Raw genomic sequence first — 25,594 nt, forward strand, 5'->3', positions numbered from 1 at the left:
GAAACTAGAAAATATTATCTGCTATAACAGATAAGTGACCAGATGATATAAAATTTCTTACATTGATAATTCTAATATATATAACTTAAACTTTTTTTTAATTCACTATGGATGGGCCATGACTTTTCTTCCTTCCAATTTGGAGTGCCATATGTCAAGCTTAGCAACAACAACAACAACAATAGTGAATCCCATAAATAGGTCTGGTGAGGATATTGAATATGCAACCTTACCCTCAACCTTATGCATGTAGAAATGTTGTTTCCAATAGACCCTTAAATCAAAGTAAGTATGCATAATCACAAGAGTATAGAAAAGAAATACAATAGTAAAAAAGTCAAAAAAGCCATAACAAAAGTAAAATAATAGGAAACCACAAACCAAAATAAATATAGTAATAGGAATCTAAGAGCCCGTTTGGACATAAGAAAATTTTTCCTTTTTTTCAAAATTTTTTTACTTATTTCGAAATCAGCGTTTGTTCATAAAATTTTCAATTTTCACTTGAACATACATTTTGAAAATTTTCGAAAATTTGAAAAACTCCAAAAAGTTATTTTTCAAAATTCTCACTCAAATTACTTACAAAACTTCAAAAACAACCAAAAATTATATTTATGTCTAAACACAACTCTAAATTTTAAATATTATTTTTACTTAAAAATTATTTTTTCCCCGGAATTTTACAATTCTTATGTCCAAACGCCCACTAAGAATAAGGGAATACGAGAATAACGCCACATGGAAAAACGCTTGACTGTCTAGTAATTCTCTTTCCTAATTCGACCTCCCTCCCTCAAAATATGAAATAAGTAGTAGTAAGACATTTGAATATTCGTCATCGTCATTTTTTTAATTATTTAAATTCGCGCAATCCCAAGGAAATAAAAAAAGTTAATAACTGGTTCCAACTACTTTTCAAAACTGTACTTTTAGCCCAATAGTTTCCCCATCTTCTCCAATGGCGGAGTCCCGGAAAGTAGCAGTAATCGGAGCCGGAGTAGCCGGTCTAGTCACAGCTCGTGAGCTACAACGATCAGGCCACAAAGTTACAGTCTTCGAAAAATCAAACCAACTGGGCGGAACTTGGGCTTACAATCCAAAAATCGAAACTGATCCACTGGGCCTTGATCCAAACAGAGAAATTATTCACAGCAGTCTTTACAAATCCCTCCGTACAAATTTACCTCGGCAATTAATGAGCTTCAGTGATTATCCATTCAATAATGAAAATGGGAAATTAATTAATTTTCCCGGACATGAAGAAGTGTTGAAGTTTTTGACTGAGTTTGCTAAGGATTTTGGGATTACTGAGTTGATCCGATTTAACTCGGAGGTTGTACGAGTTGGGCGGGTTGAGTATGAGGAAGATGGTTGGGTTGTTGAATTGAAATCAGATGAGTTAAGCTCAGAAGAAAAGGTGTTTGATTCTGTAGTGATTTGTAATGGTCACTATACTATACCCAAAGTTGCAAATATTCCAGGTAAATTAATGTGCAGTATTTATTTTAAGTGATTCAAGTTAATTAATCTATTGTTTGAACAATGATGATTGATTTGTTTTTGAGAAGTATTAGAAATTATTGAGTTTAAGTTCTATGCACTGATTGATCGATAATTTGGAATAAATTTCACGGATGGTGTAAAAAATCATTAAAATGTTGGTGTATGTAACTTAAATTCGAAATTATATAAAAAGTATATGAGTTAGATGAAATTGTGGTCAGAAAATTTTACCAGGCAAATATCTAGGAAAGCTCTTATATTTACTAGTCCTTAGTTCAAGATATTTGAGTAACATCCTAAAATATATATTTTTTTTAACTTTTTGTTATGAGGAAATTTTATAGATTACAAATATCTAAACTTTAAATGAGCTTAAATGGAGCGACATGATCATATATATATATATATATATAGAGCTGACTTCAACTTTCTTGGGATTGTGGCTTCTTGTTGTTGTATGAATATCTCTTTTTATTTTAGCAAGTTTAGTTAATTTAGTCTGATTTAACTTCAAAGATTAGTGAAACTGAACTTTGTCAAACAAATTGGGAAGGTGTGAACAGTCTCACCTTCCAGCACTCATAATATTGTAAAAGAAATGAGATCGATAGGTTGTACTTTGAACTAATTATTGTTTGTTAATATCCAAAGGTATAAACAACTGGCCTGGAAAACAAATGCATAGCCACAATTATCGAGTTCCTGAGCCATTTAAGGATCAGGCAAGCTCCCTTTCTACTCTATTTGCATATTCAGTTCTTAAAGTTCTGCATCCACGCTTTGGTCTAGTATTAAGAGCGCATCGCTGATGTATCGACTAGGCACACGTCACGGATTCAGAACATGCTGCAAACAAAAGCCTGGTATTTAAGTGAAAAAAGACATAGTGGAGGACCCATTATCCATTGAGCTTTGGAACGTGCGCCACTAACCCTCCGGGATTTCTCGGTTATAAAAGAAGAAGAAAAAAGTTATTTATACAAGTCTATGCCTCCTGTTTTACAGAACCTTCTCACTTGTTAATTGATTTGTATTCAGATTGTAGTTGTAATTGGAGATGGACCAAGTGGGCTTGATATTTCCCGAGACATAGCTACGGTGGCCAAACAAGTTCATCTTTCGACAAGATCTTCTGACACTGAAGTTTCAAAATTGGACAATAGTGCAAATCTTTGGAACCATTCAAAGGTATATCGCTGTACAATGTTTCTTGACTGTGCATTGGAAGATATATAAAGGGATCTGATTTTGGAGTTATTTTTCAGATTGATCGTGCTAATGAAAGTGGTGAAGTGATTTTCTTGGATGGATCTTCTATTCATGCTGATATAATTCTCCACTGTACAGGGTTAGTTCAAATCTTGATTCTTTTTGCTGCATTTCCTTGATGAACTGGCCGAGGGTTCATCGGAAATAGCCTCTCTGCCCTCCTAGGGTAGGGGTAAGGATGCGTACATCTTACCCTCCCCATACCTACTTGTGGGAATCCACTGAATTTGTTGTTGTTGTTTTTGTTCCTTGACGAAATACATAAGCTTATTATTATTGTTGTTGTTGTTTTTTCACGCAGATACAAGTATGATTTCCCATTTCTTGAAACAAATGGAATAGTTTGTGTTGATGACAACCGTGTTGGACCATTATACAAGCATGTCTTTCCTCCAAAACTTTCCCCCTGTCTCTCCTTTGTTGGTATACCTTATCAGGTAAGCTAGTTGTATGGTAATATCATATTTCATTGTGTTATTAACCAACTATCTATTGGAAAGAGGTCAAGTTTGTTTCTGTACTATTCGAATTTGAGTAACTTCATCCACTGTTATACTTTGGTCTAATCTTACCCTCGACCTTACGAAATTTCTTGTTTTTGCGCTTGACACTAATAGTGCTTCACCCTGTGGGTAATTTCAAATCATAACTACAAGTTTTCTTGAAGTATTTGGACACTTTGAATCCACCCATTTCATGCTGGAGTTCCATTGATGGTAAGGGTAAATACAACGAAACAAGAATTTAACAAGGCTATGAACAGACCCAAAGTATAACAGAGGATAGAATTGAGCAATTTCGGATAGTATAAGAGAAAATTTTGACCTTTCCCTTCATTTGTTTTCTGAGTTATTACAACCCTCTCAACTTCTTCAACATTGTATTGGGCTCTTGACCATTTTGTACTATTGAAAGAAATGACAAAGTAGACTTTTCTCTGTGATGATCAGACAATTATCTTTCTCATGTTTGAATTGCAAACCAAATGGATAGCACAAGTTTTGTCTGGAAAAGTGCTTTTACCATCAGAAGAGGAAATGTTAACTGATGTTGAGGATCACAATATGCACCTTGAGGTAGCGGGGATCCCAAAACATCACACTCATCGCCTTCACCCTCGCGAGGTTTTTCCCAATAACCTTTTTTTTGTGATTTTATTGTTACACCGAGTAAAGTTCAGTAACTTCTGAGTCGAGGGTCTCTCGGAAATAATCACTCGACCTTCACAAGGTGAAGGTAAGGTTTGCGTACACACTACCCTCCCCAAATCCCTCTTGTGGGATTACACTGGGATTGTTATTGTTGTTGTTGAGTAAAGTTCAATAACTATACAAGAACATTAACACTGGATTTGTATGTCTCGAATTGAACCGAGGGTCTGTCGGAAACAACCTCTCTACCTTCACAAGATAGGGGTAAGGTTTGTGTATACACTACCCTTCTCAGACTCTACTTGTGGGGTTACGGTATGATTGTTGTTGAATTGAATATCCTAAAATAGCTCAAATATAACTTTAAAGTTTGCATCTTATTAAATTTATCAAACACTTTCTGAGTCTTCATTTTTTAACATTGAAATTAGAGGCAATGACATGAATTTGTTGGCAGATGGAGTACATGGATTGGTTAGCAGCTCAAGTGGGAATGCCACCAGTTGGTGCTAGCCTAAAGGAAATGTATTGGAGTCTCTACAAATTTGTTGGTGAAGTAGGGTTTAGCAGCTACAGGGATTTGTGGGACTTTTACTCAATAAATTCTGATGCTTAAGTAATATCATATCTATTCCTTTTATGTTATATCTACTACAGTTATTGTAATTCTTCCAAATACATTTTCTATGTAATGACTGACCATAAAACAAAGAAGACGTAATAGAAAAGGAAGTGTTATGCTTTAACTTAAATAAAACAAAAAAATATTAGAGGAGACTTGCTTTCTGACTTTTTGGGTGTGTTTGGTACGAAGAAAAATATTTTTCAGATATTTTCTCATGTTTGGTTGGTTTAAATGTTTTGAAAAATATTTTTCTCGTGAACTCATTTTCCTCCAATGTGAGGAAAATATTTTCCCTATCAACATAAGGGAAAACATTTTCCAAAACTTTTTTTTAACATTCCCCATCCTATTTTCCATCCCCACCAACTCACACCCACCCCTTACCAACCCACTCCTACGCTACCACCCATCCACCCCACCCTTGCTCCAACCCGCACCCCCTCCTCCAACCCCCACCCTAAATAGAAATATTATTAATGGTACTTTTTTTTTTCATGTTATAGATAGAATACTTTTTTTTTAATTTCAACATATGAGTTTTTTTCTTTTCATGATATAAAAAAAGTATTTTTTTTTATTTTAACAAAAAATATTCTTTCTTTTCATGATGTAAAAAATGTATTTTTTTTTCCTTTCAACAAAATGATGTAGTAAAAAGTATTTTCTTTCATTTCAACAAAAAAAAAATCCATGATGTAGAAAAAGTGTTTTCTTTTATTTCAACAAAAAAAAGTATTTTCTTTTCATGATGTTGTAGAAAAAGTATTTTCTTTCATTTCAACAAAATGAGTATTTTCTTTTCATGATGTAGAAATTTTTTATTTTTTTTCATTTTAACAAAATAAGTACTTTATTTTCATGTTGTAGAAAGAGTACTTTCTTTTTGAACAAAAAAAATAGTATTTTCTTTTTAGTTGTGGAGCACAAATTTCAACGTTATTTTTGAGTAAAAAGGTAATGCAACACCACATTAATTCCTTTGGGTTTTGTAAATTTTTAGAAGAATAATTAAATTCTTGAAGAAAATAGAGTTATGAAAACGTTAGGTATTTGAAGGGGGGTAGAGCTCAAGAAACATGGGGAATTGTGGGAAGCGATTGAGAAGAGTAGCATAAAAAATTATTTTCCTAAAAAAATTTCTACTCTCTAATCAAACACTAGAAAACAAGGGAAAATAAGTTATAAAATCACTCATTTTCCATGAAAATAATTTCTAGGAAAACACTTTCCATGGATTTTCCTTCATACCAAACACACCCTTTATCTCTGCCACGCTTCCCTCAAAACACTTCATGAATGATGTGTTCACAAGTTTTATTTATCTGATTTATCCAAGATAGAACAAAAGCACTGCATCTCTCCCACCGACGCACCAAAGGAGGTTCGTAGTCGGGGCGGAGCCAACATATCGTTTATGGGTCCGGCCGAACTCTATACCTTTAGTTCGTATTTGTCTAAAAAAATTCGTTGAATATTTATAAATTATTAATCTAGAACCCAATAACTTATAAGGATTAGAATTTCAAACCCATAAACTTCAAATCCTGGCTCCACCTTTGTTCGTAATTCTTCTTAAATACGTTCGATCGACAAAAGCTACATATTTAGCTAACAATGCAATCCTCATGGACCTACTTCATAAACCAACATACATTGGCTCCAAATTTGAGAAACCAGTGATAGTCGATCCACTTTCTGATGCTTGAGCGATGATCTCAAAGTAATGTAGTAGTATTTTCCATGTCTGTTAGATTACGCTATGATTTGGGTAAATGAGAGGTAATTGTAGAAGTAACTTCAACATAGGGTTCTGAAAAATCGAGTACAGCAAGAAATAACCAAAAATTTCAGCAGAAACTGACTTTTCAGACAGTTGCATTGTCAAATCTCATTCAATAATATAATATAATTTTGAACTCTAAACAGCAACACGTTTCTCTGCATACCAGTCTACACTTCAAATAGCTTGAATGTGGCCAGTCAAAAAGAAGTCATCACATTGCAGGTGTGTACCTAACTACCTAAGCATAGGTTGCAACTCAATGGGGCCTCAAAAGTAGGATCACACGGTGATGACCAACTCGCGTTTCACTTATACGACCAAGGTGTCGGAGGACCTGCCAATGACATATTACATTAGTGCCAAGAAGTGTAAATCTGATCTTGAGTCATTAGTTTGTGAGCCCAAGCATGTATAGTTGATGGTGCCGGATAAAGTGCTTCGAGCAGGAGAATAGTGGTGCTAATAACAGGTTATTTTAGCTGCTTCTATTAAATTTGAGGGGGGGTTAAGATTGGAGGTAAAACTGAGTATGTTTCAACGTGAAGCTGCTATAGTTATGGGGCATGAAAGGCATTGTCAAGAGAATGAATCAAGCCAGCATAAATTTACTAAAACTGGTTACAGTCAGTCTTTTCAGAAGATAAACAGACGGCCAAACAAAATCTAATGTCTGAGATTATTTGTTGAAGCATGAATCAGAAAGGAGTCACAATCCTACATCAATTTTATCAAATGTGAAGTAGCAAAAGATACTTGAAATAGAAAAAAGTTTTAAGAGATTTGACATCTTGAACAATATTTTCGCCCTGAAAAGCATAGCTAATTGAATAAAAACTTAAAAGCTAATCTTTTTAGAAAATTGAGAAGGAAAAACGATTCGAGTCAAAATGCAGATACACTTAGTCTAGAAAAAACTCACAGTTAGTATTGCTCTCCCAGTATGGTCGTGCTTCAGCGAAGGCCCTTTGATGTCACTTTCAAGAAAGAAATGCTTTCCTTTAACTGCTTCTGTTGCTGCAATTTCTTTTAATTCCTGCAAAAGGTGAGTAGCTATGTGGTTCAAGCACGTCAAATTTATTCACAAATGATCTCTTCCTGACAGCAACAAATCACAAGGAACACAACATTCTGCAAATAATATGGACAAATTTGGCAAGTACAGATATCCCAACGAAGAAGGGTCCATCTCTCAATATATGATTTTGTGAACATTACATTGAACAAATCATATTTCTGGTTGAAAATAGAACTGCTGGGAACACTGGTGAGGCTTAAATCTGCAGATTTAACTTTAAAAGGGCAAAGTTCCAATTTTTTTTGAATATGTGGTGTCCCAACTTTAGTTATGAGAATGTCAAATTAAATAGGCAAGATGCACTTCACTTACCATTGCTCTCTCCACAAGATTTTCTGTGAGCTTCAGAAGGAAAAATAAAGGAATCAGCACTGGAGTAATATCAAGTTTCAAGTGAAATTATGTAATCAAATTGACAAAGAGCAACCTTTCTGTGAGGGGCCTTGAGAAGCTGGGCAGTTGCTTCAGCGTAGGTAGCCATGTCATCAATTGCTGCATTGACTTTTTCCAAAGTGAGTCGCTGTTTCATATACCTGCAATTTGCATCCCTTATTGTCAAGAAAATATACGAGAGAGAGTTTTATGATGCATAAGCAGTAAAAGAAATCAGCATCTCTTTTCTTCAGGAATCTCCTAGAGGGTTGGGCTGACATTGCTGTATAAGGTACACAAGAATTGTCGCCTTAAGAGAAGTTAGAAAACATCCATCTGTTGTATGCAGACGACACATTTTTCTGTGAAGTGGATGCCTCTCAAGTTCTTTATCTAAGGTTGATATTGCTCATCTTCGAAGTTATATCAGGCTCACACATTAACATGGGCGAAAATACAATTTTCCCTGTTAATACTGTACTAAACTTGCAGGGTTTATCAGAAATTTTGGGTGCAAGTCTGGTACTCTCCCACCGTAGGCCTACCATTTAGTGCGAAATTCAGATAAACACAAGCATGGCTAGGTGTTATACAGAAAGTAGAGAAAAGATTGGCTACTTGGCAAAGGCTATATCTGTCAATGGGAGGTAGTTTGATATTATTGAACAATGTGTTGGACTGTATTCCAACATATTTCAGTCCCTATCCCCAATAAAACTTTGAAGCAAATTGATAAAATTTGAAGGAATTTCTTCCCAGAAGGCAGTGGCACTCAACACAAGCATCATTTGTTCAGATGGAACAAAGTAACCAGACCTAGACAGTTTAAGGGCCTAAGAGTAAGGAATCTGGCAATCCATAATAATTGTTTGCTAATGAAATGGCACTGGTAGTATTGCAATGAAGAAGATTCTTTCTGGAGAATCTTAATCTAATTATCAAAGTTAATCATGGGGAGCAAGAATATTGGCACACCAAAGTATCCCACAATTCTCATGGTGTTGGGCCCTAGAAACACATAAGCAGACATTGGGAAGGCTTCTCCAAGTACACATATTTTAGAGCTGGCAAATGGAGAACTTATTAAATTTTGGAAGGATAGATGGCTGGCAATAGTACATTACAGGAAGAATTTCCGAGACTATAGCAGCTAAGTATGCTGCCCCAAGCAACAATTAGCCAATGCAGGGAAGAGAATTCTTCGAAACTGACATTCAGAAGGAATTTCCAAGACTGGGAGGTGGATAACTTGCTATGTTGCTGCGAATCTCCAAAAATGCTGCCCACCCGTGTCGGATTCTCCAAATATGCACTACTTTTGAAGGATCCGACACTCACTGAGTTTCATTTTTGAAAAGTTCGAGCAACATAGATGATATGGGAGTGCTATTGGAAAGATTATAGAAGTTCTCACTAGATGACTCAGCCAGAACGTTGCATATTCTTTAAATCACGCTACTTGAGTCTTGACGTATGCTCCAGCAGCAATATTGTTGATATTTGGCCCTGGAAACTCAAAATTCCCACAAAGATTGTTTGTTTCAGCTGATTAGCAATCGGGGAAGCTTGCCTAGCACATGAAAACCTTTCAAAAAAGGGGGGTAAAATTGTATGCAGCAGGTGCAACGTGTCTACAAGGATCAGAAAACATCAGTCACTTATTCCTTCACTCTCAAGTTGCCAGAGACACGTGGAGTATGTTTTTTTAAATCTTTTTGGGGTTAGCTGGGTAATGCCTTACAGCATTAAAGATGCATATGTTAGTTAGGGGCTTTGTAGTGTTGTGAGGGCTATAAAACAGATATGGCAAATGATACCAGCCTGCATCTTTTGGAGTATTAGGAAAGAAAGAAACCTCAGATGTTTTGAGGGTGTGGTTTCTCCTATATACACACTTAAGGCTAGATGTCTAATGAATCTTTTTTTGTTGGAAACTCGAAAATGTAAATAACTTAGATAAATTCATGGATTTTGTTAGCTCCTTGACTTACTAGTAGTATTCACGGTTTACAGAAGCTACCTTTTTTTGCTCAACTGTTGTAATCTTTGGCATCCTCTGGATGCATTTCAATTAAATTCTCTCTACTTGATTAAAAAGAAAAAAGAGAAGTTAGAAAGCACTTACGGTGGTACTGAATTCAGTTCATCAGCATTAATGTAGAAAAGTGGCGGGGAAGCACGGCCTTTTTTTCCCTGAAATCAACAAAATATGGGGCGAGATAACTGCATGTCTATTTTGGTACTGGAAATCCATTTGAAGTTTTCCAAAACAGTGAATAACTGAATCAACAGTAAATGTCTTTTATACTAGATGAAGAATGATAAATTGCATCCTTTGATCACTATTATCTCGTCTTAAAATTGGGGTGCATAATCTGTGACACTCTTAGGAGTCCTTTTCTTTTTTGCGCACAAACCTCATTAGGAAGCCCAGCCCTACTCGCAATGAATTCATTGAGTGAGTAGAACACATTCCCCGATGATTTGATTTTCCATTATTCTGGGCCAATTAGAAGAAAAAAAGTGAATCTCACCCATTATGCAATCAGATACTGCATTTAGGCCTCCCTGTTAGTTGACCAGATTAAATATGATGGACATGATCCACTTATCAAGCTAAAGAGGAAACATAATAAATGACTTGCATTTTCGAACAGAAGCAATCATGCAGATATAAAGAGGGTTAGAGAATTTGGGAGAGATCATTACCTTGGGTGCAGGCTCCTCAAGTTGCATAGACACAAAACCAAGATCCTCAACGCCGGGCTCTGGGCGTATACTATAAGAAACAAATTCATAGTCAGATCAAATGAATCTTCTTAAGGAGTAAGGAGTAAGGACCGCATGTTAGTAAAGACATTTTGTTACATAGTACAGAATGTTACCATTTAGTAGCATCCTCAGTTGTTTTGGTCACTCTATGAGGAACATATGATGGAATAACAGCTGACAACTTTTGCAATTTCTTTTGCTGCCGCAGCGATGCTTCTATCAGCTTCTGCAGCCAGAAGCAACAGCCGAAAAAACAACAAGTTATTGCATCTACATCACTTGTTTATAACTACGATATAATGTATAACAACACCACACTTTGGCTTTCCAGAAACAAGGTGGAGCAAAAACACAGAGGCCTGTGTATCCTATAACAAATGCATTAGCTCTATAGTATGTTCCAGGGAAACACCGAGAAAGAGAAATGCCTTGGCTTTGGGAATGGCTTCAGTTTCTTCACGCATACGGATTTTTATTTTGTGGAGCTGTAGCTCCAAGGCCGTCAGTGCAGAGTCAACAGCTGACAAATCTGAAATGCTGCTCGCTGGATACACTGTTCAGATTGCACAAAAGTTGAAGATCAGGAATAATAAGTAACTTCAACAAACTTTGGAGCAAAGAGTGAAGCACATAATTTACTGTTCCGAGCTACGACAAGCTGTTGAATCTCCGCTATGCGAGCATTGAATGATGATACTAGAGAATCGAGTGAAGACCCCGCTTCCGTGACGTCCATTTTACCCTCTTTCTCACTCTCTCTCCCTGACAAAACAACTCTTAGGAAAGAAGAAAAAAAGAAACAATAAAGCTCCTTAGAAACAATCATATTCCAAGTTCCTGCCCTACACATCTTCATCCATGACCAACATTATATAGCAAGTACTTCCACATAGTGTTATATGAATACTAATAGTCACTACAACAGACATTACCATCTAAAAGCAAGACAAACCTCAAAACTAGGGAATGCAGAAAACAGTAGAAGTGATATTAAACCACTTGTTTGTCAAAGACAGCCATAGACATGAGAGTTTGGTCTTAATACGACCGTAATAAGCATATTAGTTCAGTGGAAATGTGGAACTGAAAAGATGAAGGTTAAGAAAAAAAGAAAAAGAGAAACTCTTTGCAAATGCCTAAGTGCAGCTAGGATTTTTTCCAATCATACTAGTAGCTAAATTGCTATAATTCGTGGACTCAAGTTAGGTGTTCAAAATCGCTCAAGTTAGTGAGGACTCACTCACTCACCTACTCCTTATCTATTTAAGACTTTCTTAATTAACATCTTTATTAGAACTGTGGCGTTCAGGCCAGCTAGCACGCTCATCGACTAATTCCACGAGATACCTGCTACATCTCACCAGGAAAGGAACAAAAGAAAACCCCTTCACAAAATGCTTAGGTGCAGCTAGGGTTTTTTCATTTCACACATTTAAAACATCAACGATTCAGAATATTACACCAAAAACATGCACGAAAAGTACGCTCAGTTCTTACAATAAAAGCATTAAACACACAAAAATTCACAGAGCATGTCTCTAGTCACGGATTTAAAATTTTCAATTATACTAGTAGCTAAATTGCTATAATTCGAGCACAAAAGATGCATTAAATATAGGGAAAAATGATTTCAATTTCATTTACAGAAACTAAAATTGCTACACTTAACTTAAAAAATTGACGAGAATGTACAAAATCACGAAATTAAAATTAAACAAATGAGACCTAAAGTCGAAAACGTACCGAGAGAAATTAAGCCCTTCGCTTCACGCCGGTAGGAGTTGAGGAAAGTGCGGGAGCAGAATGGGGGAAAGCGCGCTTTTAAAATTTTCTTTTTAAAAAGGCAAAAGTTCAAAATTACCCTTTTGGCATCTTATTTGTCTTATCACTAGAATTTTGCAAAATTAGCCATTCATGTCATCCGTTAATAATTTAGTACAAAAATGATCGCGTCGTGTCATATATGCACTTCTTTTTAATAGAGTTCGAGCTTCAAAAATTGTCACATATGTTACATCCCGCATTTTCGTATGATAAAGTTTCGTCATAAGTTAATCGACGCAAGTTTGGGAATGAAATTATTTCGTGATTATAAGCATTATACTTTTTTAAACAAGTGATGAGTAAATTGGTGAAGGTGAGAGGGTAAGCAAATCGAAGAAAAATGAATTTCGTCGAAATTTGACATTTTGGGATAAAATATGGCCCGAGCTAAAATACCCGATATTTATGGACTAGTACCATACAAAGTACCACATGGCCATGATAGTGAAGTGTATAAGGTATGCTAAAATGAGCAATTTTTTAAGTAATTTAGGATAATTCTTAAGTATGTAGTAATTAGTTAATTATTAATTAGTGAGAGATTAACAAGTTAATCAGAAGATTAGTGGATAATTAACTAAAATTATGGATAAGCTTAAATGCCAAAGCGTGGCAGCAAGGTGGATCAATTAAATGAGTCATTCTTCACAAAGAAAGGTGGCAAGCTAAAGTGTCACGTACTAAACACTAAATCCTTCTACGTGTAAAGACTTAAAGAAATGGGCATTTTGGCTTCTTTGGACATTAGATATTCAAGTAGTAATCTGATAATGATTTCTTATTGAAAATGTTACAAAACAAAGAATAATTCATAACATCTACAAGAATTCCAACGTCAGAAATCAAAAATTCCAACGAGATTTCTTAGCACCTTAGCAACGTGAGATTTTGCAATTCTAAGGGAGTATGGTGCAACCTTTTCCAAGAATATTATACGGATTTTTCCCTACTCTAGGTATGTTAAGGCTAAGCCCTTTCTTCATTTTGGCATGATCTCGTAATTACACTAGTTAGATAACGAGGCATAAAGAAAAATTCATATCCCGAAATTTACGGATATTTTTCTAGTCTTGTAAGTTATAATATTCTCCTTATCGAGACTTCATATCCAATTGAGTATTTTCTTGTTTTCAATCATGAGAGCAGAGAATCTATATATACAGTATTACAGTATTTTCATTACTATCGAGCTATAATCGATGGACAGGCCCCTGTTGGGCAACCTCTGATCAGATGGTAAGTTATATACCGAGCCTATTGTGGCCGAGCGCCTATGAGCGAGCCCAGTTGGCCGAGATACAGAGCCTAGTATGATCGAGCGCCTATGAGCGAACCTACTACGGCAGAGCAATTATATATATACCGAGCCTTATAAGGCCGAACAACTATTTTACTTACTATATTGAGAGAGTTGAGTCAGTATCAGTAGGTAAGCATATCTTCAGATTATCATTGACTTCCAGTTGCTTTTAGTTATTATATTATCGATTCAGTTTCAGCTTTCAGTATAGTGCCTTACATACTCGGTACATTATTTCGTACTAACGTCCCTTTTCTGGGGGCGTTGCATTTCATGCGTGCAGGTTCAGACAGACAAACGGGAAGACCTCCTTATTAGATATTGCCCAAGTTCAGTTTGATCGGTAAGCTCCATACCCTTCGGAGTTGCCGGGTCTAGAGCTTTACGTACATCTTTGTATATATATGTGTGTGTGTTATGAGTAGGTCACAGCCTTGTTCCAATCACAATATATCAATCAGTAGAGGCTTGTAGACATATCCTGTCAGTTAATGCAGTATGTTGGGCTTGTAGGCCTTTTATGTACATTTTATTGGATTGTCAGTTGTAGTAGTTATGAGGATAGGTGAGGCACCGAGTGCCGGTCTCGCCCCCAGGTTCGGGACGTGACACCATATCACCATTCAGGGTTGCCCATTTGGTTTGGAGGGCGGTTATCCATATGGGTGACCTGGGATCGATTTCCCCCTCAATACCTTCTGGGTTGAACCTATCGCACATGGCTTGTCTAGTGCGGTTTACATCCCCTATGTGATTTGCAGGCTATTACACAGTAGAGGTTTACCCAGTGCGCACAAAGTGCTCACCCGAAGGGTAGAAGATGTGACATAGGTTGTAGCGGTTGCGGATTTTCCCTCCTATAAAAAAAAATAAAATTATCCCATATTAAATGCCTCGTGAATATAAGATTGTTTTTGATACTTTCTTATAATGATAGTGTTCGTTAATTTTTGTATAAAAGATGAAGCTTATGCGATTCAGGATTTTAGTTCTTTTAAGTTATTAGGTTCAAAATTAATAATTTGTACATTTACTTATTTTATTTAAGTATTTTAATTTTTGAATTATAAAAGATAAAGTTTATGCGTTCGGGATTCTAGTTCTTTTAAATTACTAGGTTCGAAATTAATAATTTATATATTTTAAATGAATTTCTTAAAAAAATATATAATTTGCACCAAAATTACTAGGTCAGCCAAACCCACGACCTATGCATACTACTCCACCCTTGAATTTGGCTATAAGAATAATGGAAGTATAAATATCCTTAGTAGCTTCTAAAGGCTTCTTTGCTTTCTAATTAGTGTTTCTACTACTGCCAAATTGGCATAAGGATTATTTAAAAACATGTCGGTTTTTAAAAATTATTTAAAGTTTGGCCACCGGTAATTAAGTTATGTCTAAGTTCCTCTTGTTGCATTGCTAATATTTTTCTTTAATGTGGATGGACTCAAAAACAGTCTAATTAAGTACTATTATTATTCCTTGTTTTCACTAAAATTAAACATAATTCATTCCATAGATGAACAGTATAATTCTTTTTTAAGACATTAATTAAATAATCTAATAACTTTAACTTTTAGATGCGATCGTCCCTAATTTTGTTCTTTCGGTGATACATATACTCTATAGGTGTGTTTGGTACGAAGGAAAATATTTTCCTAAAAATTACTCTTTCTACAACATGAAAATAAAGTACTCATTTTGTTGAAATAAGAGAAAATACTTTTTTTATATCATGAAAAAAAGTATTCATTTTGTTGAAATGAAAGAAATTATTTTTTTTACATCATAAAAAGAAAATACTCTTTCTATATCATGAAATGAAAATACTCATTTTGTTGAAATGAAAGAAAATACTTTTTTTATATCATGAAAGAAAGTACTCATTTTGTTGAAATGAAAGAAAATACTTCTTACTATATCATTTTGTAGAAATGAAAGAAAATATATTTTACTATATCATTTTGTTGAAATGAAAAAAAATACTTTTTTTTACATCATGAAAAGAAAGTACTTTTTTTTATATCATGAAAAGAAAATACTCATTTGTTGAAATAAAAAAAAAGTACTTTATCTATAACAAGAAAAGAAAGTACTATTAATAATACTTCTATTTAGAGTGGGTGTGGGGGTGGGTGGGTTGGGTTGGGTTGGTGGGGGTTTAAGGGTGAGTGGGGATAGGGAATAAGGTAGGAAAGGTTGAAAAAGAGTTTTGAAAAATATTTTTCTTTCTCTTGACAGGGTAAACATTTTCCATTAATTGGAGAAAAATGAGTTAACCATGGAAAAATTAGAAAAATTCGTACTTAACACATATATAAACATTTTGATGATGCTCAAACATATATATGGGACTGTTAAGAGCCTCTAAAGCAAAAGTGGTGAAGTCATCAAATTGGTAGAGCAAGATCGATATGAGCTCATATAACTCAATACTCAATTTAATTCCATTATAAGTTGAATATACAATAATTTGATACTATAACATAACCTTCAATGAAACAGTGCTCTCATATGAGAATAATACAAAATTTTAGTGGAGTCATCAAAATCTAGGTCACAGGTTCGATTCGCAGAAGCAGCCACTAATGCTTGTATTAGGGTAGGTTGTCTACATCATACCTCTTGGGATGCGGCCCTTCCCCGAACTCTGCGTGAATGCGAAATATTTTGTGCACCGAACTGTCCTTTTTATCAAAATGTAAAAAGAGCCACAATTTATAAGGCCTATAATTTCCTAAAACACTAATCTATTTTAGAGCGATTAAGATGAGTTTAAATGGAGCGACATGGACCGAGCTCAGTTGTGAACAGGAGGGTGTGTTCTTGCTGGTAAGTAGTCCAAATTAAACTCTGACTTTGTATCCTCCCTTTTCATTAGCTTATTTCGCTCCGCTGAGAGTTTTACTTCTACATCCGATGGAATGGAAACCCTAACTTGACTTGAATTCTTCTCATTCTGCAAAAAAAAAAAAAAAAAAAACCGACAATATTAATTTAAGTTTTCAACTTTATCAATACGTATATAGGAATTTAAGTTATATTTACACAGATAGTGTAAAACTTTTTACGTTAAAAATGTAATTTTACCTGTAATAGCAGGATATATAGTTATCATTTTGCTAGGTTACTAATTAGTATTTATCATAGAGATTTATTTATAATTAATACCTTATAAGTAGCATGATTATGTAATATAGCTTTTATATTATTAGTACATATAACTTAAAGTCTAAAATAAAAATGAGTTTATATAAATAACTTGAAAATTAATAGAAATAGGACAAACCTTGCTGAGGACACCAAGTGATCGAGCATTACATGCATGGAATAATAGAAGGAAAATCATAAGAAGAGAGGATATGGTGATTGACATTTGCAAAGAAATTCTGTAGTTTGAGGAGTACTACCAAAATGATGCAAATTATTGGTTCAAAGTTGTTTGAAGAATTTAGGAGTAAGAAGGTAAAACAAATAGTCCCAAAGACATGAAGATTTTCAAAGAGAAGCAAAATCAGAGTTCTGCTAAATATATATATCAAGAAAAGAAACATGAAAAGAAGAAAGTAAAAGAGTCCAAAGAAGAGTTTTTCTCTTTGAATTTAAAGAATGTTTTTGAATATTATTGAAATTATGTACTTGAACGACAGATCGCTCAAAATGTTAGACAAACAAGAAGCAAGAGCTTGTCCATTTTTGTTTCCATCGAGGTATATTTGTTTTTTACCCGATGTTCGATACTTGTGTTGGGACGAATTACAGTTGGATTTTCACTGAAAAGTCACACATTCCCTATAAAAATGACTCATACTCAGAACGAGCTTGAGAACTGGACGAAAAATCACTTATCACTTTAACACAACTCGTGGTTAACGAGGTAGCTCATTGGCCTTGTCCTTGTCTGAAGCTAAACTATGGTTTTATTGGTTTTACATGGTTAGTGTCTAGCTTTGTTCCACCACTTATACCTTGAAAATCATACCAAAAGATTATTTTAAAGGGTAATGTCAAAAAGTGAGATACCTTTTAAGATTGACTAGGCACCAACATGTTTACCTATTTTGCTTATAAATGTTCCCAAATCCCAGCTGCCTCTACTTGCATGCTAACAGGAGGATCAATTAAATACTGTTCTATAAATTTGTCATGCTTTTGATAATCTGGAAAATGGTGGAAGCCAGTTCTATATGTTTATACAGACAACATCAAGCCAATTATTTATACTTTGAAACAGTACCATGACATTGGAATAATTAAGCAGTAGCTCAAGGCCTATATATTCAAATGAAAATCATCTATTGGACGGGGCAAAATCATTAGTTAATTTCTTTTCATTTATTTAAATTTTGGTAGACAAAATTATCCAATATTTATATTGGTGGGAGGTAACAAACACTCTGTAAAATTAATCGAGGCACATGCAAGCTGCCTCAAACATTACAAGTATAAAAAAAATAAAAGTTAGCCGACAATTGAAGAAATAGTCGCATGTTTATGTGCAGTTGTACTTATTTACCGGCTTGATAAAACCAAAATATATATACACTTATTTATTTTTAATAAATATTTTCGTGAAAGACATATGTTACTCTCAAAGTAAATGTGTATAAACTTTAGAATTAATGTGAGACGTGTTGTAATAAGTTCACCTTATGTTTTCAAAAGACAAATGTAAAAACAAAAATACAAATCTTTCCATTTTACTTATAAGAATCGTGTATCTAATAATCCTCTAAATTCCCTTCTTGTGACTTATTTATGAATAGTACGCAATGTATAAATACATGCATATATATATGGTTATGGTCGTGAGCTAGACTTGAAGATATCAGTTCGGTCGAATTTAGTAATTTTGGTTCAAACTCTGTATTTATCTTAAAAAATTTATTTATATATACAAATTATTAATTTAGAATTTAATAGCTTAAAAAGACTAAAATTTCGACAAACTTTAAATCCTGACCTAGCCTCTAATTCTAGTGAGGTGGGAGCTACCTAATAGAGTGATTGCACGACAAGGAGTTGACAAGCGGCAGAAATTCGTGTCTTGTTAAAGCCAAGCAGTCTTGGTGTGCTCATCTCCATTGTCTACACGGTAACCCTTTGTTCTTTTTATAGTCTTTCCTTCTTTAAATGCATGCTCTTTTAATTTCCTCTTAACAAGTACCAAGCTCTTTTGGTTGCGTTGATGGAGAAAGAATGTATGTACCAATTAGAACCACGTGGAAACAGGGACGGATCCAGCATTTTGGTATCGAGTTGATCTAAGTTCAATACTTTTAACGTGAAATATAAATTTATATGTAAGATTTTATTAAAATTATAATAAATAATAAATATAAACTCATAAACTTTAAATATATAATAGATTCAATACTTAAAATTATGTAAAGGTTGAACTCAAAAATTTAAGTCTTGGATCTGCGTGTACCGAAAATTTTGGTCATATATAATGGTGTATCACATTGGTCATATATATATATATATATATATATATATATATTAAAAAAAATACACTCAAGTACTTCTAGTCGTTTATGAACGAGGACGAAAAATTTCTCTCTATGAAATAATGCTCCCACGGCTCTGAGAAAGAAATCACGTACACCTCACGTTCCCACTGATGGAGCCGCGGCTCGCCAGGTGTAGCCAACCGGCGCGTCCACCAAACATTAACTTTCTCCCGGCTGGGGCGATCCAACCTACGGTAGAGATTAACACGAAAAGCAGTTATGCCTCCTATGTTAACGAAAATCAGGTTTCAATGGCGACTCAAATTAGATAGCAACAAGAAGCAGTAAAAGCTATTCGAACTACTCATAATGGTATGCCTTCTGTAATCTTTAAAGCCTCAGATTATTATGGAATTATGGCTGCTGAATGTAGACTAATAATAGTTGGTCGATTTCTTAAAAGTGGACCCCAAATTGATAGAATTAGGTCAGCTTGGAAGGAACTGATTATTCTAAAAATTGGGGCTTATGACAACTATAATGTGTTCGTGGATTTTACTACTGAAGAGTACTTCAATAATGTGTGGTTCAGAAGAGTCATATTAATTGAAGAGCTCCAAATGTGGTTACAGAAGTGGTCTCCCGACTTCAAACTTGATGAAGATATTTCAATTGCCCCAGTGTGGGTTCTCCTACCGAAATTACCATTTCATATGCACAGCTGGTACTATGTGAGACAAATTCTTCAAGATGTCGGAACTCCTCTTGCCCTGGATGTTGCAACAAAGAACAGGACAAGACCTGGTATGGCTAAAGTAAGAGTGGAGGTTGACTTGCTTAAACCTCTTCCTAAATCAGTGTATGTTGAACAACTTTATGAAGATTCACCTCTCAAAGGCTTTGTGCAAAAACTGGAATATGAGGGTATCCCCAAATATTGCAAATATTGTAGAAAGTTGGGACATTTAATGATAAGTTGCAGATTGCTAGAAAGATAAAGGGATGCTAAGGTAAAGAATAATGAACTTAAAATGCAGAATGTACCTCAAGAAGAAAAAGTACTGGACACCAAAACATTTTTAAATCAGGATGACAACAAGGAGAAAAAGGGAGTAACAATTCAAAAAGGTAATCAAGCTAGCAAGGATGTGATAATCAGTGAGAAGATACAGGTACACAGTGATATACATGGCAAGGAAAATGACAATAGGAAAAACAAGGGCAAGATGAAGAGTACATACACTATGCAACCCACTAATGATACAAAAGATACTACATATGACAAGGAAAAGGAGAAGAATACTGAAGGAAATAAAACTATGATGGCTAGACTTGGAAAAAAGAAGAAAAAGAATAATAAGAGCAGAAAACTTCCAAAGAAGAGAAGTATTGTGAAATTTAAGCACACACTATCACAGGAAGTCCAAAGGAAGAGAAAAAAGGTCACAACTATTCTCTCCTCCCATGATGAGATCAAGAAATAAAATACTCAAGTTGATAAGGAAGAGTCTAGCAGTAATAGTCAACATGTGAGACCTCAAATGCAAACAAACAATAATCAGGAAATGGCCAGTTCATCTCAATCTTATGAGGATGAAAAGAATGGAAATAAAGGAAAGCAGGTAGAAAATAAAAATGGAAGTAATATGTCAATTACAAATGGTTGGGGTCAGGATTCTTGTGGAAGCAACAGAAGTGAGGATATTGAATATCTAGAGAAGAATGAAAGTGAAGAGGCGAAGGAAGATGACAATGTAGAACAAGTTTCAGAAAGTTTAGATACTGATATCAAAAATCACCCTCGTATATAACTATTTGTTGAATTGCCAAATCTAAATGGGACTCTAAAAGTCAATGAACAGTAACTAGATACAAATGATGAAGCTGCAGAGCAGTTAACTGAAAATCTCTCGCCAAGATCCCCAGAACATCAAGAAAAACACATTGAAGAACCGGACTCTTTCCAAATGAAAGAAATGATGGACAAACAAAGGGTATCTCCGGTGAAAAGAGGAAGAAGTGAGCACATAAGAGAATGAAGGAAAATAAGAGGTAGAACAGCTCCGTCACTCTGGAGAAGGATATCAAAACAATGACTATCCCCCATTATTCCATGATCAAAGCAATCTTTTGGAATATAAGGGGTGTGAGATCTAAAAAAGCAATTCTCAGGTTGAAAAACTTGACTAATATATACAAGTGTGACTTCGTAGTAATCATGGAGCCCTTTGTAAATATGGGAAAGATTGAAGGCTACAAGAAATTTTTAGGATTTCAAAACTGTTTATCTAACATAAATGGTAAAATTTGGTTCTTTTGGTCATTTAACTACACTACTACTATCCATGCTAGTGATGAACAACAAATGACCATCAAGATTGATGATGGAGCATGGGATCACAGGTTTTGGATCACATATGTATATGCAAGTTGCACCACAGTTGAAAGGCAAGATCTATGGGATAACATTGAAAAACTGAATATGAGAGTAAATTGTCCTTGGTACGTTAAAGGAGACTTGAATGTAATTTGGGACTCCAATGATAAATTGGGTAGGAAACCTCACAAGGCATACAAGAGTTTGGACTTTATCAACTGCTTAAATAATTGTGGGATGGTCAATATTGGTTATGTCGGATCTACCTTTATATGGTGTAATAACAGAAGACCTAAAAAGAGAATTTGGAAGAGACTTGATAGGATTTTTGTGAACAATGATTGGGAGAAAAACTTCCAATACAACTCTGCCAAACATCTTGCAAGAATTGAATCAAATCATAGGGCTCTTTTTGTCAGAACTCACAATGATCAACAAGATTTTATAAAATACTTCAGGTTTTTAAATTTCCGGATTGATCAACCTGGCTTTCAAGACATTGTAATAGAGGTTTGGCAAACACAAATTCTAGGCGATCCTATGTGGAGACTGCAAGCTAAACTAAAATTGCTTAGCAGGAGACTTAGCCAATGGTCCAAGGAAGTTGTTGGGAGCATTAATGATCAGGTCAATTGCTGGGAAGCCAAAATGCAGGCTCTCGAAGAGTTAGGCATCATTCATAATACAGAGCAAGGAAGAGAAGAGTTGAATAGAGCTCACAGTGAATATACTAGATGGTTGGGATCTCAGGAAGTATCATTAAAATAGAAATCTCACGTTAAGTGGTTTGAGGAGGGTGATAGTAAATATTTTCATGCTATTATCAAAAATAAAAGAAGGAAACTACATTTACATAGAATAAAGAATCACAGAGGATCATGGATTCAAGGAGATAACAAAGTTGGCAAAGCTACAGTCAGGCATTTCAAATATTTATTTAATCTTCAATAGCCCCAAATCAATAGTAGTATTCTGGAGTGTATCCCTAATTGTATTACCGAATATGACAACAAATATATTACTACTTATCCAAGCATTGAAGAGGTCAAAGATGTCATTTTTAATATGAGTCCAGATAGCATTGCTGGTCTAGATAGTTTTAATGGCAAATTCTACCAAAATTATTGGAACACAATCAAAGAAGATGTATTTGAATTTGTTATGGCATACTTCAAAGGGTCCAACTTGACCAAGTATTACTCTCATACTTGCTTAGTGTTAATTCCCAAAGTTGATTCCTCCTCCACCTTCTCTGAAATGAGGCCAATCAGTTTGTCCAATTTTTCTAGTAAGATCATTACTAAGATTTTATCTAATAGATTAAATCCTTTACTTCCTAGACTAATCTCAGACAACTAGAGTGATTTTGTTACAGGCAAGCTGATAACTGAAAATGTCATGCTAGCCTGGGAGATAGTTCAAGGAGTGACAAAGGAGAACAAGGGAGGCAATATGATCATCAAATTAGACATGTCAAAAGCTTATAATTGGATGTCCTGGAAGTTTATCGCTGATGTTTTAGAAAAAATTGGCTTCTCTTATGAGTTGATTGATTTGATTATGAGATTGGTTTCAGGAGTGTGGTATTCTCTTATTGTCAATGGCTCTAGAAAAGGTTTTTTCTCCTCCTCTCATGGTTTGAAACAAGAAGACCCTCTCTCCTTCTCTCTTAATTTTGGGAGCAGAGGTTCTATCCAGAATGTTAAAGTCTTTATATCAGTGTTAGGACTTCACCCATTTTACTATAAATTCAAGAGGCCCCCAAATTAATCATTTGGCCTATGCTGATGACATCATGATATTTATCGGTGGTAATAACAAGTCAGCGAGATTAGTCATGAAATAAATTAATATATATAAAAAAGCTTCTGTCCAAAAGGTGAATAATGTTAAGAGTTTTTTCATTACTGATCCAAAGGCGTCACCATCTAGGATCAATAGAATGAGAAGTGTCACTGGTTTTATGGATAAGAATTTCCCTTTTATCTACTTGGGATGTACTATCTATATAGGAAGAAAAAAGATTGAATACTTTGATAGTATGGTTGACAAGGTTGTTAAAAGATTAAGTGGATGACAAGGTAAAATACTTTATGTAGGAGGAAAAATGATTCTTATCAAACATGTTCTATAATCCATGCTCATCTGTTTGCTATGAACCCTCCTAAAGGGACCCTTACTTTAATTGAAAATATTTTGCGAATTTGTTTTGGGACTCCTCTGGGGACAAAAAGAACTTTCACTTGAGGACTTGGAAAAGTGTTGTTACCCCAAGGAAGAAGATGCCATTGGGATTAGAAGTAGGATAGAAATCAGCGACGCCTTGGCCATGAAAATGTGGTTTAGGTTTAGGACTATTCCCTCACTATGGTCACGTTTCCTTAAAGCCAAGTATTGTAGTAGATGTCACCCTTTGGGAAGATAGTACATCTAACATATCTCATATATGGATACACATGCTTCATATCAGGAATACGATTGAAGTTAATATGGTTTGAAGAATCCATAATGGAGATTGAAGCTTCTGGTGGGATAATTGGACAGGTAAATGGGCTTTGGCCAATCTTTCTCAATTAGGGAATAAATCTGGAAAGACTAAGGTTAGGGAGTACATGTCAAATAGAACCTGAAATTACACCAAACTAAACCAAGTGTTAAGTGCCGACTTAGTGCAGCATATTAGCATAGTGAAGATTGACAATCAGTTTATTTATGATTACGCAATTTGGACTCCCAATGATGACTGTGTATTTTCCAACTAAACAACTTGGAATTACCTAAGAGCCTCTTCTCAGAGAAACGGTTTCAATAGCAAGGTTTGGCATTCTAATCTTCCTTTTAAAATCTCTTTTTTTTTTCTTGGAGACTTATTCTTGGAAAACTCCCATTTGATGATGTTATTATTAGATTTGGGAGCCATATGGTTTCCAAATGTAATTAATGTAACATGCCTCAATGCGAATCCATTCAACATGTCTTTGTGGAAAGCCAAACAACAGAGTATATTTTGAAGTACTACGGAGGCCCCCTGGGAATAAGACACAGAAATGTGCATATTAGAGGGGTTCTGCATAGTTGGTGGAGTGAAAATACCAGTAATATTGTGCATAAAACTCTTTTGCATATTACTCTTATAATAATATGTTGGGGAATCTGGAAAGCTTGTTGTGCTTGCAAGTATGGAGATCAAAAGAATTCAAGTTGTACAAAATGAAACAGCAAATAGAATGGACTATTCAGGCTACGATGAATCTTAGTTTCCCTACATGCAACTAGAATGACTCTTGGCTACACATCTGTGAAGTAGTCCACAAAATGATACCTATCCCTATATACACTCAAGTATTATGGAAAAAACTGAACTTGACTGGGTCAAGCTAAACACAGATGAAAGCTATTTTTCAGAGAATGGTAAGGCTGGTCTAGGAAGAGTTGTCAGGAATGATAATGGCGATCTTATCATGGAATTTTCTATCGCAGCTAAATGTAGTAGTAACAACTTGAGTGAGGCATTAACAACTAGATTTGTAGTCCAATGGTGTATTCATAAAGGCTATACAAATATGGCTTTGGAACTAGACTCGCGAATAGTTACTAAAATGATTCAAGAGAAACACACCAACAACTACAAGCTTAAATGAGTGATTGAAGACATTGCACAGAACATGAATCTTTCCAACATAACCACAACTCACTATTTTAGGGAAGCTAATCAAGTTGCGGACTTCTTGGCAAAGTTAGCAGCTACTTCCGGGAAAGACTCCTTCTACTACACTTTTCAGGATATTCCTAAACATGCTAGGGTCCTTTTCAACTAGATAAGTGTCAACTTCCAAGAATTAGGACTAGATATGATAAGGCCAATTTCTTTGTAAGTTAAAAAGTGGTAGAGATGAGTAGGATCTGATATAATCTACCTACTCCATTCTTTTGAAGAATGGATTGGTTTTCCATTCTTGTGTTGTATTTTGAGGTAAGGTCTAGTTTCTTTAACGATTCGACCGATTATTTTAAGTATTTGCACTTCGCTCGGTAGTTTACGGGTGTGAGTAGCTCCGTATAACGTATTTTGACTAGTGTGAAT

General features: G+C 35.0%; 4 protein-coding genes across 6 annotated transcripts; 3 read left to right on the top strand and 1 right to left on the bottom strand.

The window, feature by feature from the left end:
* The first annotated feature begins 842 nt into the window (after nt 1-842).
* Nucleotides 843-4,701, top strand: LOC104109346 (flavin-containing monooxygenase FMO GS-OX5-like). 2 transcript variants are annotated; one of them, XM_009618608.3, is made up of 7 exons: nt 843-1,484; nt 2,158-2,228; nt 2,545-2,694; nt 2,772-2,854; nt 3,077-3,212; nt 3,726-3,899; nt 4,384-4,701. In XM_009618608.3, the coding sequence occupies exons 1-7, from the start codon at nt 962-964 to the stop codon at nt 4,540-4,542; spliced, it is 1,296 nt and encodes a 431-aa protein (XP_009616903.1). In that variant the 5' UTR covers nt 843-961; the 3' UTR covers nt 4,543-4,701. The 2 variants fall into 2 exon arrangements, with proteins under 2 accessions (XP_009616903.1, XP_009616904.1); XM_009618609.4 differs by lacking the exon at nt 3,726-3,899 and having other exon boundaries at nt 853-1,484.
* Nucleotides 4,702-6,377: 1,676 nt separating this feature from the next.
* On the bottom strand, nt 6,378-12,418 carry LOC104109345 (spindle and kinetochore-associated protein 1 homolog). Of its 2 annotated transcripts, none has more exons than XM_070201918.1 (10): nt 12,297-12,418; nt 11,193-11,329; nt 10,982-11,106; nt 10,667-10,779; nt 10,491-10,560; nt 9,907-9,974; nt 7,837-7,942; nt 7,722-7,751; nt 7,254-7,367; nt 6,378-6,668 (listed from the first exon to the last, which is right to left on the bottom strand). In XM_070201918.1, the coding sequence occupies exons 2-10, from the start codon at nt 11,287-11,289 to the stop codon at nt 6,591-6,593; spliced, it is 801 nt and encodes a 266-aa protein (XP_070058019.1). In that variant the 5' UTR covers nt 11,290-11,329; nt 12,297-12,418; the 3' UTR covers nt 6,378-6,590. The 2 variants fall into 2 exon arrangements, with proteins under 2 accessions (XP_070058019.1, XP_009616901.1); XM_009618606.3 differs by having other exon boundaries at nt 11,193-11,315; nt 12,297-12,379.
* Nucleotides 12,419-19,549: 7,131 nt separating this feature from the next.
* Nucleotides 19,550-20,131, top strand: LOC138891727 (uncharacterized). The gene has a single exon (XM_070175479.1). It carries the CDS (start codon nt 19,550-19,552, stop codon nt 20,129-20,131), a length of 582 nt encoding a protein of 193 aa, XP_070031580.1.
* A 1,220-nt stretch (nt 20,132-21,351) lies between these two features.
* LOC138891728 (uncharacterized) lies at nt 21,352-24,767 on the top strand. Its single transcript, XM_070175480.1, has 5 exons — nt 21,352-22,263; nt 22,462-22,780; nt 22,886-23,125; nt 23,981-24,054; nt 24,672-24,767. The coding sequence occupies exons 1-5, from the start codon at nt 21,352-21,354 to the stop codon at nt 24,765-24,767; spliced, it is 1,641 nt and encodes a 546-aa protein (XP_070031581.1).
* Nucleotides 24,768-25,594: the final 827 nt, after the last annotated feature.

This window comes from Nicotiana tomentosiformis, chromosome 5 (genome assembly GCF_000390325.3).
Source record: "Nicotiana tomentosiformis chromosome 5, ASM39032v3, whole genome shotgun sequence".
Lineage (NCBI taxonomy): Eukaryota > Viridiplantae > Streptophyta > Magnoliopsida > Solanales > Solanaceae > Nicotiana > Nicotiana tomentosiformis.

Coding starts and splice junctions, on each gene's coding strand:
- LOC104109346 (XM_009618608.3), top strand. CDS start 962: ATGGCGGAGTCCCGGAAAGTAGCAGTAATCGGAGCCGGAGTAGCCGGT. Junction 2,695..2,771: donor ATCTTTGGAACCATTCAAAG/GTATATCGCTGT, acceptor GTTATTTTTCAG/ATTGATCGTGCTAATGAAAG. Junction 3,213..3,725: donor TTGTTGGTATACCTTATCAG/GTAAGCTAGTTG, acceptor TGTGATGATCAG/ACAATTATCTTTCTCATGTT.
- LOC138891727 (XM_070175479.1), top strand. CDS start 19,550: ATGGCTGCTGAATGTAGACTAATAATAGTTGGTCGATTTCTTAAAAGT.
- LOC104109345 (XM_070201918.1), bottom strand. CDS start 11,289: ATGGACGTCACGGAAGCGGGGTCTTCACTCGATTCTCTAGTATCATCA. Junction 10,561..10,666: donor ACTGAGGATGCTACTAAATG/GTAACATTCTGT, acceptor TGTTTCTTATAG/TATACGCCCAGAGCCCGGCG. Junction 6,669..7,253: donor CTGGGAGAGCAATACTAACT/GTGAGTTTTTTC, acceptor TGTCATTGGCAG/GTCCTCCGACACCTTGGTCG.
- LOC138891728 (XM_070175480.1), top strand. CDS start 21,352: ATGGAGCCCTTTGTAAATATGGGAAAGATTGAAGGCTACAAGAAATTT. Junction 22,781..22,885: donor CTCTGAAATGAGGCCAATCA/GTTTGTCCAATT, acceptor ATTTTGTTACAG/GCAAGCTGATAACTGAAAAT. Junction 23,126..23,980: donor TGTCAATGGCTCTAGAAAAG/GTTTTTTCTCCT, acceptor GCTTCATATCAG/GAATACGATTGAAGTTAATA.